At 39.6% G+C, this 15,388-nt stretch overlaps 1 protein-coding gene across 5 annotated transcripts in view; it reads left to right on the forward strand.

Moving 5' to 3' along the window:
- The window catches only part of LOC138606926 (lysine-specific demethylase 4A-like), a 52,413-nt gene that overhangs the window by 27,795 nt on the left and 9,230 nt on the right, over positions 1–15,388 (forward strand). For all 5 annotated transcript variants that reach the window (XM_069679401.1, XM_069679400.1, XM_069679402.1 and 2 more), the window contains 7 exons: positions 217–596; positions 1,189–1,285; positions 1,453–1,637; positions 5,179–5,383; positions 6,685–6,761; positions 10,436–10,491; positions 12,639–12,747. In XM_069679401.1, coding sequence (XP_069535502.1) covers positions 217–596; positions 1,189–1,285; positions 1,453–1,637; positions 5,179–5,383; positions 6,685–6,761; positions 10,436–10,491; positions 12,639–12,747 — 1,109 coding nt within the window. The remainder of the gene's footprint in view (positions 1–216; positions 597–1,188; positions 1,286–1,452; positions 1,638–5,178; positions 5,384–6,684; positions 6,762–10,435; positions 10,492–12,638; positions 12,748–15,388) is intronic.

Raw genomic sequence — 15,388 nt, forward strand, 5'->3', positions numbered from 1 at the left:
CAATAAATTTATGGTTGGGAACATACTATAATATCTCTTCAGGAGGACAAGTCCATGAAGAATAACTAACTTGTCAACATTATTATGGCGTAATAGGCTTAACCCACATGAATCTTTTCTCATTGGATGAAACAAACTGAAGATATTGCTGACATCCTACAATAGTTTGGGATGATCCAGTCAAAAGTTGCCATAACTGCTGTATTTTTCTTTCAGACACATTGAAAGTCAAGCAGGAGCCTAAGATGGACAAAGACAAGAGGCTGCAGACAAAATCTCCGTTTAAAGTCAGCACAAAGAAAAGTTCAAACAGACGGAGTCCTTTAAAAAAAGACAAGAACAGTATGTCAAATTCAGATGTCTTTCTTTCCAAAACCTTTGAGAATCCGGTGTTGTCGCCATGCTCTGAGCAGGAGCCAAAGGTTGACAGCAGCTACAGTCAGGCACACAAACTATTTCAGAGGACTTTGAGCCCCGCAGATGTCCTCCACGTTCACAGCTACGCCAAAGGAGACTATGGAGAGGGAGAAGCCCAGCCCAAGAATGAGGGCAATGACCACGAGTTGGAGAAGGACAGCAGATATTTTTGTAAAGCAGTGAGTGGACATAGATGTTAACAACATTTGCATGTTTGAGCCTCTCAAGTATCAGTTTTGTACATTTTAGCACCCTTTATGAAGATTCAATTTGTTCAGAGAAGCTTGTACACAAAACAGAGTGACATACAGACATCCATAAATGATACTATAAAGATATCATATGCAATAGAATCTGAAAAATAAGTAGTGAGATTCAGAGCTGATAAATTATTTAGAAAAGCAGTTTGTTTAACAAAGAGGTCAAACAGTAACACCTGGAGGGTGGAGGAAAATTCCCTTACAGGAACATGTCCGGAAAAATCCAAAATGCTTGCTGCTTTGAAGAGGTTTGTTGGTAATTAAAAGAAATCAGATCTACTTATTTCACTTGAGTGATCTTAAACTGCTTGTAACACTATTGTTTAGGCTGTTATATTTGTCATTTAATGAAAGGCTAGGAAACCAGCAATAAAAGAGAAACTCAGGACACTCTGAATTTAAGATTGCTAAAAATGACAGAGACTGACAGAAAAGGAATTAAGTTTAAGAGAAGGTGGAAAAAAATTGCTACCAGGTGCTGATACTAACATAAGATGATTCTCTCCATCAGGTAGCAGAAGAGATGGCTGGAGATGAAGATCCAAAACGCGATCTAGGTCAGCTGCCAGGCCACCATCCTCTCATTAAGGATGGCATGAGCGACGAAGGTCTGTCACACTAACTATAACAATACCATTGCCTTACCACTACCATTGGCTTAATATAAATGCATATATATGTGGAAATATGGTGAGGTCTCTAATATCCTCAATCTATTGTACGTTTATTATAAGTGTGTATGCTCACTTTGCTGTTGTGCTTGTTTGTGTCTCAGAGGCTCCACAAGAGGCCCTCCCACTAGAGGAGGGTGGTGTGGAAGGGGAGAGCTGGGCTAAACCTCTGGCTCAACTGTGGCAGAGCGGACCTCCCAACTTGAAGAAAGAGAGGGAGTACAACCAGCACATGGGCTCCAAACCTCCATACTGCTCCATCTGCATGCTGTTCTACACATACCAGCAGGTTATCAGCAACATAGCAGACTCCACTTACCAGTCATTACGTTATTTATTTAGCTATACCGACTTATAAACCATGCCAGCTTCACATGACTAAAAATTACTCTATTTATATTATTTTTTAACATCCATGATAATTTTAAGGATTAACTAGGTTTGTGATCAGAACTATGATTTCTTTCACTGCCTACATTTCTGGAAGTGCAGGGTTTAAAATGTGGCCAAGGCAGAGAGGGTCTGAAGAGAGAAATATCCTGTGTTTATATATGTAGGATCAAGTGTTTTTGAGCCTGACCGATATTAGGGCAAATGTTATATACACTGCTCAAAAAAATAAAGGGAACACTTAAACAACACAGATCCTAGATCTGGATGAATGAAATATTCCAGTTGAAAATCTTTATTCATTACATAGTGGAATGTGTTGAGAACAAAATAACATATAACGATCAAAGGAAATCAAAATCATGAACCCATGGATTCTTGATTCAGATGGATTCATACTCAAAATAAAAGTGGAAAAAAAGTGTGTGTGGCCTCCACGTGCCTGTATGCACTCCCTACAACGTCTGGGCATGCTCATGATGAGACGACGGATGCTCTCCTGAGGAATCTCCTCCCAGACCTGGATCAGGGCATCAGTCAACTCCTCGACAGTCTGTGGTGCTACATGGCGTTGGTGGATGGAACGAGACATGATGTCCCAGAGGTGCTCGATTGGATTCAGGTTTGGGGAACGAGCAAGCCAGTCCATAGCATCAATGCCCTCGTCATGCAGAAACTGCTGACACACTCCAGCCACATGAGACCAAGCATTGTCATGCATCAGAAGGAACCCAGGGCCTACTGCACCAGCATATGGTCTGACAATGGGTCTGAGGATCTCATCCCACTACCTAATGGCAGTCAGGGTACCTCTGGCTAGCACATGGAGGTCTATGCGGCCCTCCAAGGATATGCCTCCACCAACCATCACTGACCCACCGCCAAACCGGTCATGCTGGAGGATGTTGCAGGCAGCAAAACGTTTTCCACGGCATCTCCAGACTCTTTCACGTCTGTCACATGTTCTCAGTGTGAACCTGCTCTCATCCGTGAAGAGCACAGGGCGCTAATGGCGAATCTGCCAATCCTGGTGTTCTCTGGCAAATGCCAATAAGGAGCCTGTGAGTGACTTTAACGATCAAATAACTTCCTGGAAAAGTTACAAATAAAGTAAAAAAAACAAAACGACAACAACAGCCCGGGAAACACGAGGGGAGTCAGAATTCCAGATCTGGCTTTTACTTTGCAAAAGATGAAAATGAACATGTCCTGCAGCCGTCACACACACGCCACGTTTCCATTGTTGCCCGCAAAAGCGCACATTGACCTGATGCGGTCAGCCACATACTAGGTTTTGACCTAGTCTTGTTGTTCTTCTATAGTTTGTCTTAGTCGGCTGATGTCAGTTAAGCACATCTGGACTTCTTGTTCTTCTTTACCATGCATACCATTGCCATCCATCATACACCTCCCTGATGGTATGGCATGGTGGATAAGTGTCTGCCTGTATTTCTCAGCATTGAGGACAAACATTGACCAAATCTCCAACTCCATTAGCAGAAATGCAGCCCCAAACTTGCAAGGAACCTCTACCATGCTTCACTGTTGCCTGCATACACTCATTATTGTACCGCTCTCCAGCCCTTCGGCGAACAAACTGCCGTCTGCCAAATATTTCAAATTTTGGCTCATCAGTCCAGAGCACCTGCTGCCAGTTTTCTGCACCCTCGTTCCTATGTTTTCGTACATAGTTGAGTCGCTTCTCCTTGTTTCCATGTCCCAGGTATGGCTTTTTGGCTGCAACTCTTCCATGAAGACCCCTTTTGGCCAGACTTCTCCGGACAGTAGATGGGTGTACCTGGGTCCCACTGGTTTTATTCTTCTGATTTCGAAGGGAAATTAGCTTGATGTGTTTTTCATCTGCTGCACTAAGTTTCCTTGGCCGACCACTGCGTCTACGATCCTCAACGTTGCCCATTTCTTTATGCTTCTTCAAAAGAGCTTGAACAGCACATCTTGAAACCTCAGTCTGTTTTGAAGGCTTTGTGTGGGAGAGACCTTGCTGATGCAGTACAACTACCTTTTGTCTTGTTGCTGTGCTCTGTCTTGCAATGGTGCATGAACTGTGATATGAAACTGTCTTCCACAACCTCACCTTGGTAGCAGAGTTTGCCTGCTCCTCACCCAGTTTTAAGCCTCCTACACAGCTGTTTCTGTTTCAGTTAATAACTGTGTTTCAACCTACATGTGAAATTGATGATCATTAGCACCTGTTTGGTATAATTGGTTGACCACACACCTGACTATAATCCTACAAAATCCCTGACTTTTTGCAAGTGTACCTATAAGAATTGATGCTGGTTTGAAAGCAAAGGGTAGTAACACCAAATATTGATTTGATTTAGAGCTTTCTTTTGTTCGTTAACTTATCATTTTGTAAATTAATAAAAAATAATAATTATTTATATTTTTTAAAGCATTCTTAGTTTACAGCATTTGTTGACACCTGCCTAAAACTGTAAACGGACCATTAATGGAGCGGATGTGTCCTGGAGTGTTTTCTTTAAATGGCAACACCTGCAGCGCACACATAACTTGGAAGTTGTGTGTATTGACAGGATGTAGGATACGATCAGGTTTCGTTTCAAAAAGTTACATATAGTATAGATAAGGCGACTGAGACTCACAATTTGTATTTGTGTATTTGTATTTATTTTAAAAATGAAAAGTGTCGCTCCATCTGTACTCTCTCTACTTTTTCAGGTGTCAGAATCTCTGATCCAAGTGTGGTAAAAGTAGGAGAGGGGTTTTGTTTTGTTAAAAAAAAAAAAGGAACTTAAAAGATGTAAATATTATTATAATAATAAAATATATACATATATATATATATATATATAAAATATTATTATTAAGTATGATTGTTAATTGTAAGGTTATATTTGAAAACACACTGTATTTATCTGGTATAATTTCCTATATATATATTTTTAAATCACAGTAAATATCTCAGAAGAAAACGTTATTGCAATGTTAGTTTTTCCCAATATCGTGCCGTTAAGTAACGGTAATTAACTGTATACAGAATACCTGCAGCGGAGTGATAAATAATGCTAAAATTCCCAGTAATGTTGAACTCTTTATCAGAGCTAATGGAATGCGTCTTGTACAATCAAATTGCCTAGTTGGAACTAAATGTTGTATAATAATGTTTATCGAGTTCCAGCATAGGGTTTCCAGTCTACCTACGTACCTACGTACATCAGATTTTGTCATAGGTGTTAAGTACAACAGAGATTATTTAAGATATTTATTTTTAAAATGCAGTCCGCTCTGCACTAACTAAATGTTTGAGTGCAGCATGTTGACACCACAGACAACAGTCACGTAAACCAGTAGATGTAAGTGTAGAAAAATGTACGTTTTAGAAATAATCAAAATTCAGAATATAATATTATTTGTTGCCAAGTGTTAAAAACTCAATGTTTCTGTGTGCATGTCAGACTGAATGTGCAAACAGTCTAGATAGTCCTGTCATGGTGGCTGGTGGGCTGATAAGGACCAAACCACTGATCCCAGAGATGTGTTTCAATACCACCACAGAGGAGGACTCCGAGTGTGAGGAGCAGCCTGTCACACCTTATCTAGAGAAAGATGGAACCAGTCTTCTCATCAGCTGCTCACAGTGCAACGTCCGGGTTCACACCAGTCAGTACTCACACTCTTTTACACAGAAAACATGAAACACAGCCTGTATGTACATGATCAATGTTTTCTTCCCAAACCTCTTTCAGCCTGAAACATGTTTACTTTTCTCCATTTTAATTCTCCCAATCTTCTCTTATGTCATTAGCATAGAAGTGTGTTACTTTACATTTAGACAGTGACATTGTATGGAAGGCATAACTCAACCATCAATCAATAAATCAGTCCATTTTTATTTATATAAAGCCAAACAGTCGTTATAGTTACGGTATCTGGTGACACTGCATAAAGAGCACATCTAGACTGTACTCTCTTACCGTAAAATTCGGTGTGTAAGACGCACTTTTAATACTAGGGCTGCATCCTATATACTGGCGCCTCCAATATAACACTATGAAATGCAGAGAGAGGTCTGTTATTGTCTTACGGTATTTTACCCAGACGATGGCGCTATAATCTAGCTAAAGTTGTCGGTTGTTAAGTGGTAATGTCACACATCCGCATTAAACTGTTTCCAGGTCCAAGCTGCTACAACGTCTCCTATTTACAATATGCCGCAGTGCTGTTTTGATAATAATAACAATTTTATTGTTTTTAATTTGATTGTTGCTAACACTCCGTCACAAGCATGCACCGTCATGATCGCCATTACAGCCACCACTCTCACAACAATCAACGTAACTGTAGGCTGCTAGCTACCACTGGCTACAGCAATGGTAGCTAGCAGGATTGCAAACTCGACATAGCGAAAACAGATTGTAGGCTGTAATTTGTGTGTTTTGTATGTTGTTTTAAATGAGAATAAATTGAAATAGTGTTGAAATAATACACGTTTGTATTAATAAATGGCTTTAGAAAACCTTTTTCTCTCTGGTATACCCCCAAAAAACAGACTGCGTTTTATATTCCCGTGCGACTTATATTCTGGATTTTACTGTATATTATTAAGTGCAACCCAACATGATAGAATATCATAGATAGAATAATACAATATAGTAATAGTAAGGAATTGAATAATACAATATAATAGTGATAAATAGGATAATACAATAATGGTAATAAATAGGATAATACAATATGATAATAGTTAAAATCATAATATAGGAGTTGTTTCTACTGTGGGCCATATGAATACATGGCTCGATGGAGCTATGACTCTCTGTCAGCCTTGCTACTGGGGTGAAAAGAAACCACTTAAACTCTGATGCCTGGGGTTAGAAGCACATGACAGAAAACCATTATAAGAACACGTAAATTAGTCCCACAGCCTCTCTGCAATGTGTCTTTTTGCTTATGTATTCCAGGCTGTTATGGTGTGAATCCAGCCAGTTTGAGCAAGGAGTGGGAATGTGCGCGATGCAAGGCCAATGCCATGACTGAGGTCAGTGAACTTTTCATGTTTGATTGGTTGTCAGTTCATTTGTGATAGTCAGCTGTAATGATACTCTAAAAAATAGGATTATTTGTAATATTAATGATTAACATTTCTTGTTCTACAACAGGTCAGGTAATAAAAACTCACATTGTATGTTCCAGACTAATTATGGAGCTAATTTCATGCCAAAACAAACTAAACATGTTTCACAAATGCCCTACCATTCCCAAACAAACACAGTATGGTTTGTAAATACAAAACACAATTTAAAACTAAATGTATGTATGTTCCAGACTAATTATGGAGCTAATTTCATGCCAAAACTTAACAAACTAAGCATGTTTCACAAATGCCCTACCAATCCCAAACAAACACAGTATGGTTTGTAAATACAAAACACAATTAAAAACTAAATGTTTGTATGTTCCAGACTAATTATGGAGCTAATTTCATGCCAAAACTTAACAAACTAAACATGTTTCACAAATGCCCTACCATTCCCAAACAAACACATTATGGTTTGTAAATACAAAACACAATTAAAAACTAAAGCATTTTGTTTTGCAAATACAAAACATACCTGTCAAACAAATACAGAATCAGTATCAAAATCAGTTTTATTGGCCAAGTATGTGGGCACATACAAGGAATTTGACTCAGGTTTTTCTTCACTCTCAATGTAAAGACACGCAAGTTAACATACACTAAACCAAAGCCAGGTTAGACAAGGTAACACAAACGCTTAGGCACTAAAAAACTCAAGACTTATAGACAGGAGAAAATAGACAATAGTGCAATGAACAGTGCAAAGGTGCTGAGATAAATGTTGTTATGAATCAGGTTGTTACATACATATATATATACATAAATATAAGTGGTAGATGGTTGTAGTATTTACAGTATATACAAAGGATGTGAATTAACACTTTGACTGAGTTAGCTGTTCATCAGAGTGAGAGCCTCTGGAAAGAAACTGTTCCTGTGTCTGTATGTTTTGGCGTACAGTGTTCTGTATAGCCTGCCGGAGGGGAGAAGTTTGAACAGTTTGTGTCCGGGGTGTGAGGGGTCTGCAGTGATGAAACCTAGCCGTTTCCTGGCGCTGGACCGGTATAAGTCCTGGAAGGAGGGCAGGTCCGTGCCATTAATCCTCTCTGCAGACCTGATTGTCCGTTGCAGTCTGTTCATGTTCTGTTTGGTGGCAGATCCAAACCAAACAGTGATGGACGTGCAGAGAACAGACTGGATGATGGCGGTGTAATACATCATGTTTCAGAAACAAATGGAGAGTGTCTTACAATTGCAAAAAAATATATCCTACAAAGACAAAAAATATCACGTGACTTTTGGCATGAACATTCCGCTGTGATTGTGCTGAAGATATTCTCACAAATGTCCTTAGTAATTGGCCCTTCAAACAACAACCTAGTAAACATGAGCGGAAATGTTTTTCTGAGGCATATTTTAGAGTCAAATAGGAACTAAATACATTTCATTCTAACAGAGCTGTGAGTGTAGTTGTTTTCACTGGGGGGCTTTCATGAAAAACAGGTTATACAAGGTTGATGTAAAATATGCCATGCCATGACATCGAAAGATTTTATGGTTAAAGTATTTATAATAAAAACGTTTATGACTGCTATATATCTGTACATCCATGAAAAACAGAGTTTGTTCAACCAGGTTTTGGAGGGTAAGTGAATTATAAGGCATGGGTACAGAAACAGAGCTAAATTACTAGGGACCGTAGTAGTACAGACGTGACCAGGTCTTTATCTGTAAAGTTTCGGTGTAAATTATTATCACTATGTACCCTCTCCCTGCTTTCTGTTTCGGAGCACTTTCAAATATAAAGCCAATACGTACACAATGCACAATGTAAGCATGTAGAAAAAGGGATATTTCTCATCGAACACCGTAAGGTTTACACTAGCACAAGACGCTAGCACATTTGCAAACAAGTTAAAGGGCCAGTTCGCCGATTTTCAACATCAGTCCTATCGTGCTGTTACAGGGGAGCTAATGCCATTATGGTAGAAAAAATATGCAATTTTGCTCCGTGCCTTTGGAGGACACTATCTGCTTCTCCAATGGGCCCTTGAAAACCTGTGCCAGACCACATAAAACTGTAATCTGGCGGAGGCCAGGGATCTTGCTAAGCTACAGTTCCTCAATCTAGGACGCCTGCCTCCGATGTCTGCAGTGTTTAGTTGAAAAAAACACATACCATAATATGTAATGTAATTTGTTCCGTGAGTTGCCTTGAAACACTGCCCGCTGTCCTGTTTTCCCTCCCAGACATTCCATATTTCTAACTGGGTCTTGTCTTATTCAAAATTGTCAGGTTTGAAACGTAGACTGCAGACCCAAATTTTTTTTAGATGATCCAGCAGTGTATTCTCGGCGTATTGTGGATTCTGTACCGCTCTGACCCATTGCCTGCAGCGAAAACTGTAGTAAGGTTCAGCTCGAGACACGACTGTTTAGCTTTGATAACTTAGCATTTTTCAACCACTCGCTCCTCTGCAGCTCCACCCTCTCATCTAAATTTTGTCATTTCAGGCTCCAGTGAACCAAACAATTGGTGAAGTCACGGTGGCTACGTCCACTATTTAATTTATTATTTACTTTACTTTATTCATAGTTTTTTGTTCAAACATACAAGTATGTTTTATGTTTTATTCCATCTAACAGCCGATGAAGCATAGTAAATGGACTTTAGTTGTCTTTTCTAGTTCCCTAGTGAATTGTACATGAATGGACTGTACTTATATAGCGTGAACATCCCTTTTGTTACTTTAGGGGTTGAAGGTATTTAAATTGGCATTACAAAAACTAAATAACATTGCACTGTTTTTGCATTGCAGCTTGAGTAAAATGCTGTGCGTTGAACTTGCCTGGGTTTGGTTTTAATTGATTTGTATGAGCTACAGTACCTACAGGAACAATCTTCTGGCAATTATTTGGCAACTTAATAGAATACATAGTCAGGGTGTAACAAACATGTTAAGAGTTTGATTTTAAAACCATGTATTGTAAATATCTAGCTTTTTGCACTTCTACTTCTAAAAATCTACCGAAAATTTGAGTCTGGAAAAGTTTGGAATTTTGAAATGGAAAATGTTTGGGAACCCTGTTCTTAAAACCGGAGGCTCACGCGTACATTTAGCCATTGTGATATAAGCTTCAAGTTGAGTTTCAAAATGGACACTTAACCACCCATTTGCACTTCAATATGTAGAAACTGGAATATACCATAACTCATCTTAAACTGTGTTGTAAAAGTAGTGTAAGAGGGATAATTTTAGTCCTCAGCCTCTTCTCTGATTCAGCTTTGTGACAGAACCTGCATTTGTAACAGGATTACTGACTGTATCATCAGTATCCCCAAATTCCTAATGAGAAACGCATAATTAAACACATAATTCGGTTACTTGGGGCAAAAAAGTAATAAGAGCAGGTTAATAGATTTGAAGTTTGAATTTAGCTTCTAAAGTTTAGGATAGAATAGTCTCTACTGATACTTTACTATGATACTATGCTGCCCTTGGAATGTTAGGCCTTGATGGACAAAGGTCTGTGGTCTTTCAAGAATTTATAAAACCATAGTAAAAAGAGTTCTTTTTTTCTTTATCTGTAGTATTTTGACATGCTCACCATGCCTTAACATGTTCTTTGTGCAGAATTGCTGCTTGTGTTCACTGAGAGGCGGAGCACTGCAGAAAGCCAACAACAACAAGTAAGTTGTTTCCTAAAGTCATCAAGAATGGGATACTGTATGTAGCTATTTTAGTACATCAATAGATAGATGGATGGTACTTTATTAATCTCAAACTAGGAAAATGTGGTGTTACAGCAGCAGGTTATCAAAGCGAATACAGCACTGGATAAAATAAATACACAGTAAAAATAACCAAACACTAGAACAAAGGAATATATACATCCAGGAATGACCTCAACTTTAGTAAATCAAAAATATGAACTAAAATATATCTGAAAAGTAAAGCCACTTGAGTACATCTAAAATACAGGGAGGTGAAGGTGTTAATGCGCAAGAGAGTCTTCAGAGTTGTAAATGTGCAAATCAGATATATGTTGTTGCAACAGTGATCTGAGATGTTAATGTGCCATTACAGTGTACAGAGATGTTAATGTGCAGATACACTGATCAAGTGTTATTTAAAGGGCAAATTCACCGATTTTCAACCTCAGTCCTACCATGCTATTATGGGGAACTAATGCCATTATGGTACAACAAAAATACAATTTCACTCTGTGCCTTTTGAGGACGTTATCCGCTTCTCTGGAAAACCTCCGCCAGACTATGTAAAACCTGCATCACTCATCTGGCAGAGGCCAGGAAGCTTGCTCAACTACACTACACGCCCGCCCCCTTTGATCCCTGTTTGAAACGGGGAGTATTTCACTCCAAAATCTCTTTTCCTCTAGCTCTCCTTACACTCCGTATAATGCAGGTGAACACCATGATGCTCTGTTTTTGTTTTGTTTGTAGATATATTTGGTAGGACTCTAAGGGGGAATTCACTAAAGGATTGAGCAGCCTTTGTGCCCCCTAAACCTGTGCAAATGACATTAAAATACTCTGCCTCATACTCCAAGCACACGCAGAGGGTTGAATGCACCCCAAAGTGCGCTGCAGAGCAAACAGCGTCTGTGTTCTCCGGAGCCATTTGTGTGATACATTTCAATTAGTAATGTTACGCAAACATTCAGGGCAAATTTGTCCCTTTTCTATGCAAATGAGCCTCTTGGCAAAAAGCAACTAATTCACAAACGCCAGCGCTAACAGCACCAGCAATTGGTGGGAGCTGCGGCGCAGAATTATAAGGGCTGTGAGGTCCGTCAGTGTGCGAGCAGCTGAGAATGCAGCACTGCACAGCAGAGGGTGGAGGTGCAGACAGCTTCTCTCCACAATCAGACACAAAACAAGAGCAAACTGCGCGGATCTGCAAAACTTTATGGGCGTGTTTGCGCTTGAATATCAACAGGGCAATGTGCTTTCTGAATCAGTCCTTGAGACGAGTGAATTACCCTCTATGTTTTACCAGCTGTTCTGGTCGAAAGAACAAACATAACAAACAGGCAGACACCGGCCTATAACTTCCCTATGTAACCACGCCCTCACTGGGCCGTTCCTTTCAGAGAGAGGGGAACAATGCATGCTGGGTGTTGTAGGAATGTAGAATGGGTGAAACCACAAGCTGTACAACTTTCTCCACAGCTAAGGTCAATTTAAAATATTATTGCTATATTGATTGCAGATAACACCAGCTTTGTCTGACAGTGGCTTTTTTCAGGGGTGAATTTGTCCTTTAATGAGCAAAATGAATCGTGCAAATTTTAGTAGTAGCAGAACAAAGTGCATCTGCGCTGTGATAATAGTCCTTTGTCCTGAAATTGATAAGATATTATAACACTTGAAACTATAGCATGGAGCATAGGTGTATAAAAAGGTGTCTCTCTGGTGCTCTCCAGTGTGGGGATCCAAGTTTAAAGTTGCTGGAAAGATCTGAGGCACTCAGAGGAGTAATTAATAAAAAAGCATTCATTTCTTCAGGGCTACAGACTGTCAGTAAAAACATAAGTTAAAAGAATATAAACGTTTGCACATGAAAGTGTAATAAATAAATATACATATATATATATATATATATATATATATAAACAACAGAAGAATCAGCTGCACAAAACTACAGAAGGAATGTCAAATCTACATGTATGGGTGGTATGTATGTTGTGTACTGTTTAGATTAAAAGTTTTTTAGAAAATGGACAGAAAAGGCTGCTTTCTGCTTGATTCAGCCATTATGTTATTTGTGCACACCTTGTCTGTGCGTTGTCCTCATGTATACGTGTGTGTTGCAGGTGGGTACATGTGCTGTGTGCTGTGGCTGTATTGGAGGCACGCTTTGTGAACATCAGTGAAAGAAGTCCTGTGGATTTAAGTGGAATCCCTTTGCAAAGATTTAAACTGGTGAGTTAAAAACCTTTATACACTGAACAAAAATATAAACGCAACACTTTTATATTTGCTCCCATTTTTCATGAGCTGAACTCAAAGATCTAAGACTTTTTCTATGTACACAAAAGGCCTATTTCTCTCAAATATTGTTCACAAATTTGTCTAAATCTGTGTTAGTGAGCACTTCTCCTTTGCTGAGATAATCGATCCACCTCACAGGAATGGCAATCAAGATGCTGATTAGACAGCATGATTATTGCACAAGTGTGCCTTAGGCTGGCCACAATATAAGGCCACTCTAAAATGTGCAGTTTTACTGTATTGGGGGGGGGTCCGGGGGGTCAGAAAACAGGTCAGTATCTGGTGTGACCACCATTTGCCTCACGCAGTGCAACACATCTCCTTCGCATAGAGTTCATCAGGTTGTTGATTGTGGCCTATGGAATGTTGGTCCACTCCTCTTGAATGGCTGTGCGAAGTTGCTGGATATTGGCGGGAACTGGAACACACTGTCGTATACGCAGATCCAGAACATCCCAAACATGCTTAATGGGTGACATGTCCGGTGAGTATGCTGGCCATGCAAGAACTGGGATGTTTTCAGCTTCCAGAAATTGTGTACAGATCCTTGCAACATGGGGCCGTGCATTATCATGCTGCAACATGAGGTGAAGGTCGTGGATGAATGGCACAATGGGCCTCAGGATCTCGTCACGGTATCTCTGTGCATTCAAAATGCCATTAATAAAATGCGCCTGTGTTCGTTGTCCATAACATACGCCTGCCCATACCATGACCCCACTGCCACCATGGGCCACTCGATTCACAGCTGGGGCAGGGCTGGTGTGGTTACACATGGTCTGCATTGTGAGGCCGGTTGGATGTACTGCCAAATTCTATGAAACACCTTTGGAGACGGCTTATGGTAGAGAAATGAACATTCAATTCATGGGCAACAGCTCTGGTAGACATTCCTGCAGTCAGCATGCCAATTGCACGCTCCCTCAAAACCTGCGACATCCGTGGCATTGTGCTGTGGGATAAAACTGCACATTTTAGAATGGCCTTTTATTGTGGCCAGCCTAAGGATCACCTGTGCAATAATCATGCTGTGTAATCAGCATTGTGATATGCCACACCTGTGAAGTGGATGGATTATCTCGGCAAAGGAGAAGTGCTCACTAACACAGATTTAGACAAATTCGTGAACAATATTTGAGAGAAATAGGCCTTTTGTGTACATAGAAAAAGTCTTAGATCTTTGAGTTCAGCTCATAAAAAATGGGAGCAAAAACAAAAGTGTTGCGTTTATATTTTTGTTCAGTGTAGATAAACTGTTACCTTCTTGAATTAAAGCTGGTATGCCAATAATGGCTGGGTTTAGCCAGCATGAATAAACAAACTCTGATTTCTTCATAATTTCATGGAAAGTAAAGTCACATTTTCACAGCAACAGTACTTCCTTTTCCTCTTAAACAGAAATACTGTTTTACCTCACATATTACCAACATGTCGATTAATAGCATTGGGTGCAGTCTAATCGATTTGGCACACCTTTTTCACAAGCTTCTTTATACAAATCCTGAAGAAACAACTTTATTAAGTTGTATTAATTAATTATAATATTAAAAGAATATTTTCAGATATTATGGAAATGTTGACCTTGGATAACTTTGAGTTTGCATCAACTGCAAATTAAAATAGGAACATTCATACAACAGAAGTCTTTTTACAGAAATGTGATTAAATTAATTTTAAAAACAGATGGAAGCAGAGAAGTCTCTGAATAGGCTTGTTTGGGGAAAAACGCCTTGTTCTCTCGGTTGGTGTGTACAGGCCCCGGTCACTGTTCAAGCATTTATAGTTGACTATGTCCCAAACTGTAGTCCTCATATTAGTGCTTCGTCCCAAAGACTTAAATTAAGGTTAAACTGGAGACTAAGAAAATATCGAGCTTTCTGTACAGTAAAATCTTTGTGGCCAATTGATATAACAGTATGTGAATCTATAAAGTGCAAATGTTTCCACTACAGTCAAACTGGCAAATAAGTGTTTGCAGGTTTGCTTTAACATAGAGCTGTCAAAGTTAACGCACATTCCCTTCAACGCCACTAATTATTTTAACGCGCGATTAACGCACGCGTGATTAACGCACGCGCGTTCTATTATTATGATGCAGCCGCAATGTTGTGGATAGCATGTAGAATCAAACTTTTAAATGGCAAATTCAGCCTCAAAGCCCTGCCCTGATTGTTTTCTGGACAAGACAAAAGTTATTTGTATTTACTGTCGATGTGAACTCAGTTACTACCGGCAGTGTTTCCGCTACATACATTTTGCCGCGGCACCGCCGCTGCTTTAGATTTCTGTGCAATTAAACGACTACGCTCCAAATGAACGGTCGTTCGCCCGCTTTCCTTGTTGAGGAAGAGCAATGTAAACATTCCAACTGTGTATCTCCGTATGTCCCTATCGTAAATGCACTGATTGTCGCTGTTTATAAAGCTTATAAAAGGTGCAGATGTCATTCGGTAACAATCGATCGTTTTGATCACTACATCATTAATAAAGTCCCTCGTGTACACGCGGCTCACGTGCTGTGAGAACTGAATTGCGAGAGAAAATTTTCAACTTTTGTGACTTAAACAGACTG

This window comes from Semicossyphus pulcher, unplaced genomic scaffold (assembly GCF_022749685.1).
Source record: "Semicossyphus pulcher isolate SPU_LCO1_2020_fin unplaced genomic scaffold, fSemPul1.0.p SCAF_4, whole genome shotgun sequence".
Lineage (NCBI taxonomy): Eukaryota > Metazoa > Chordata > Actinopteri > Labriformes > Labridae > Semicossyphus > Semicossyphus pulcher.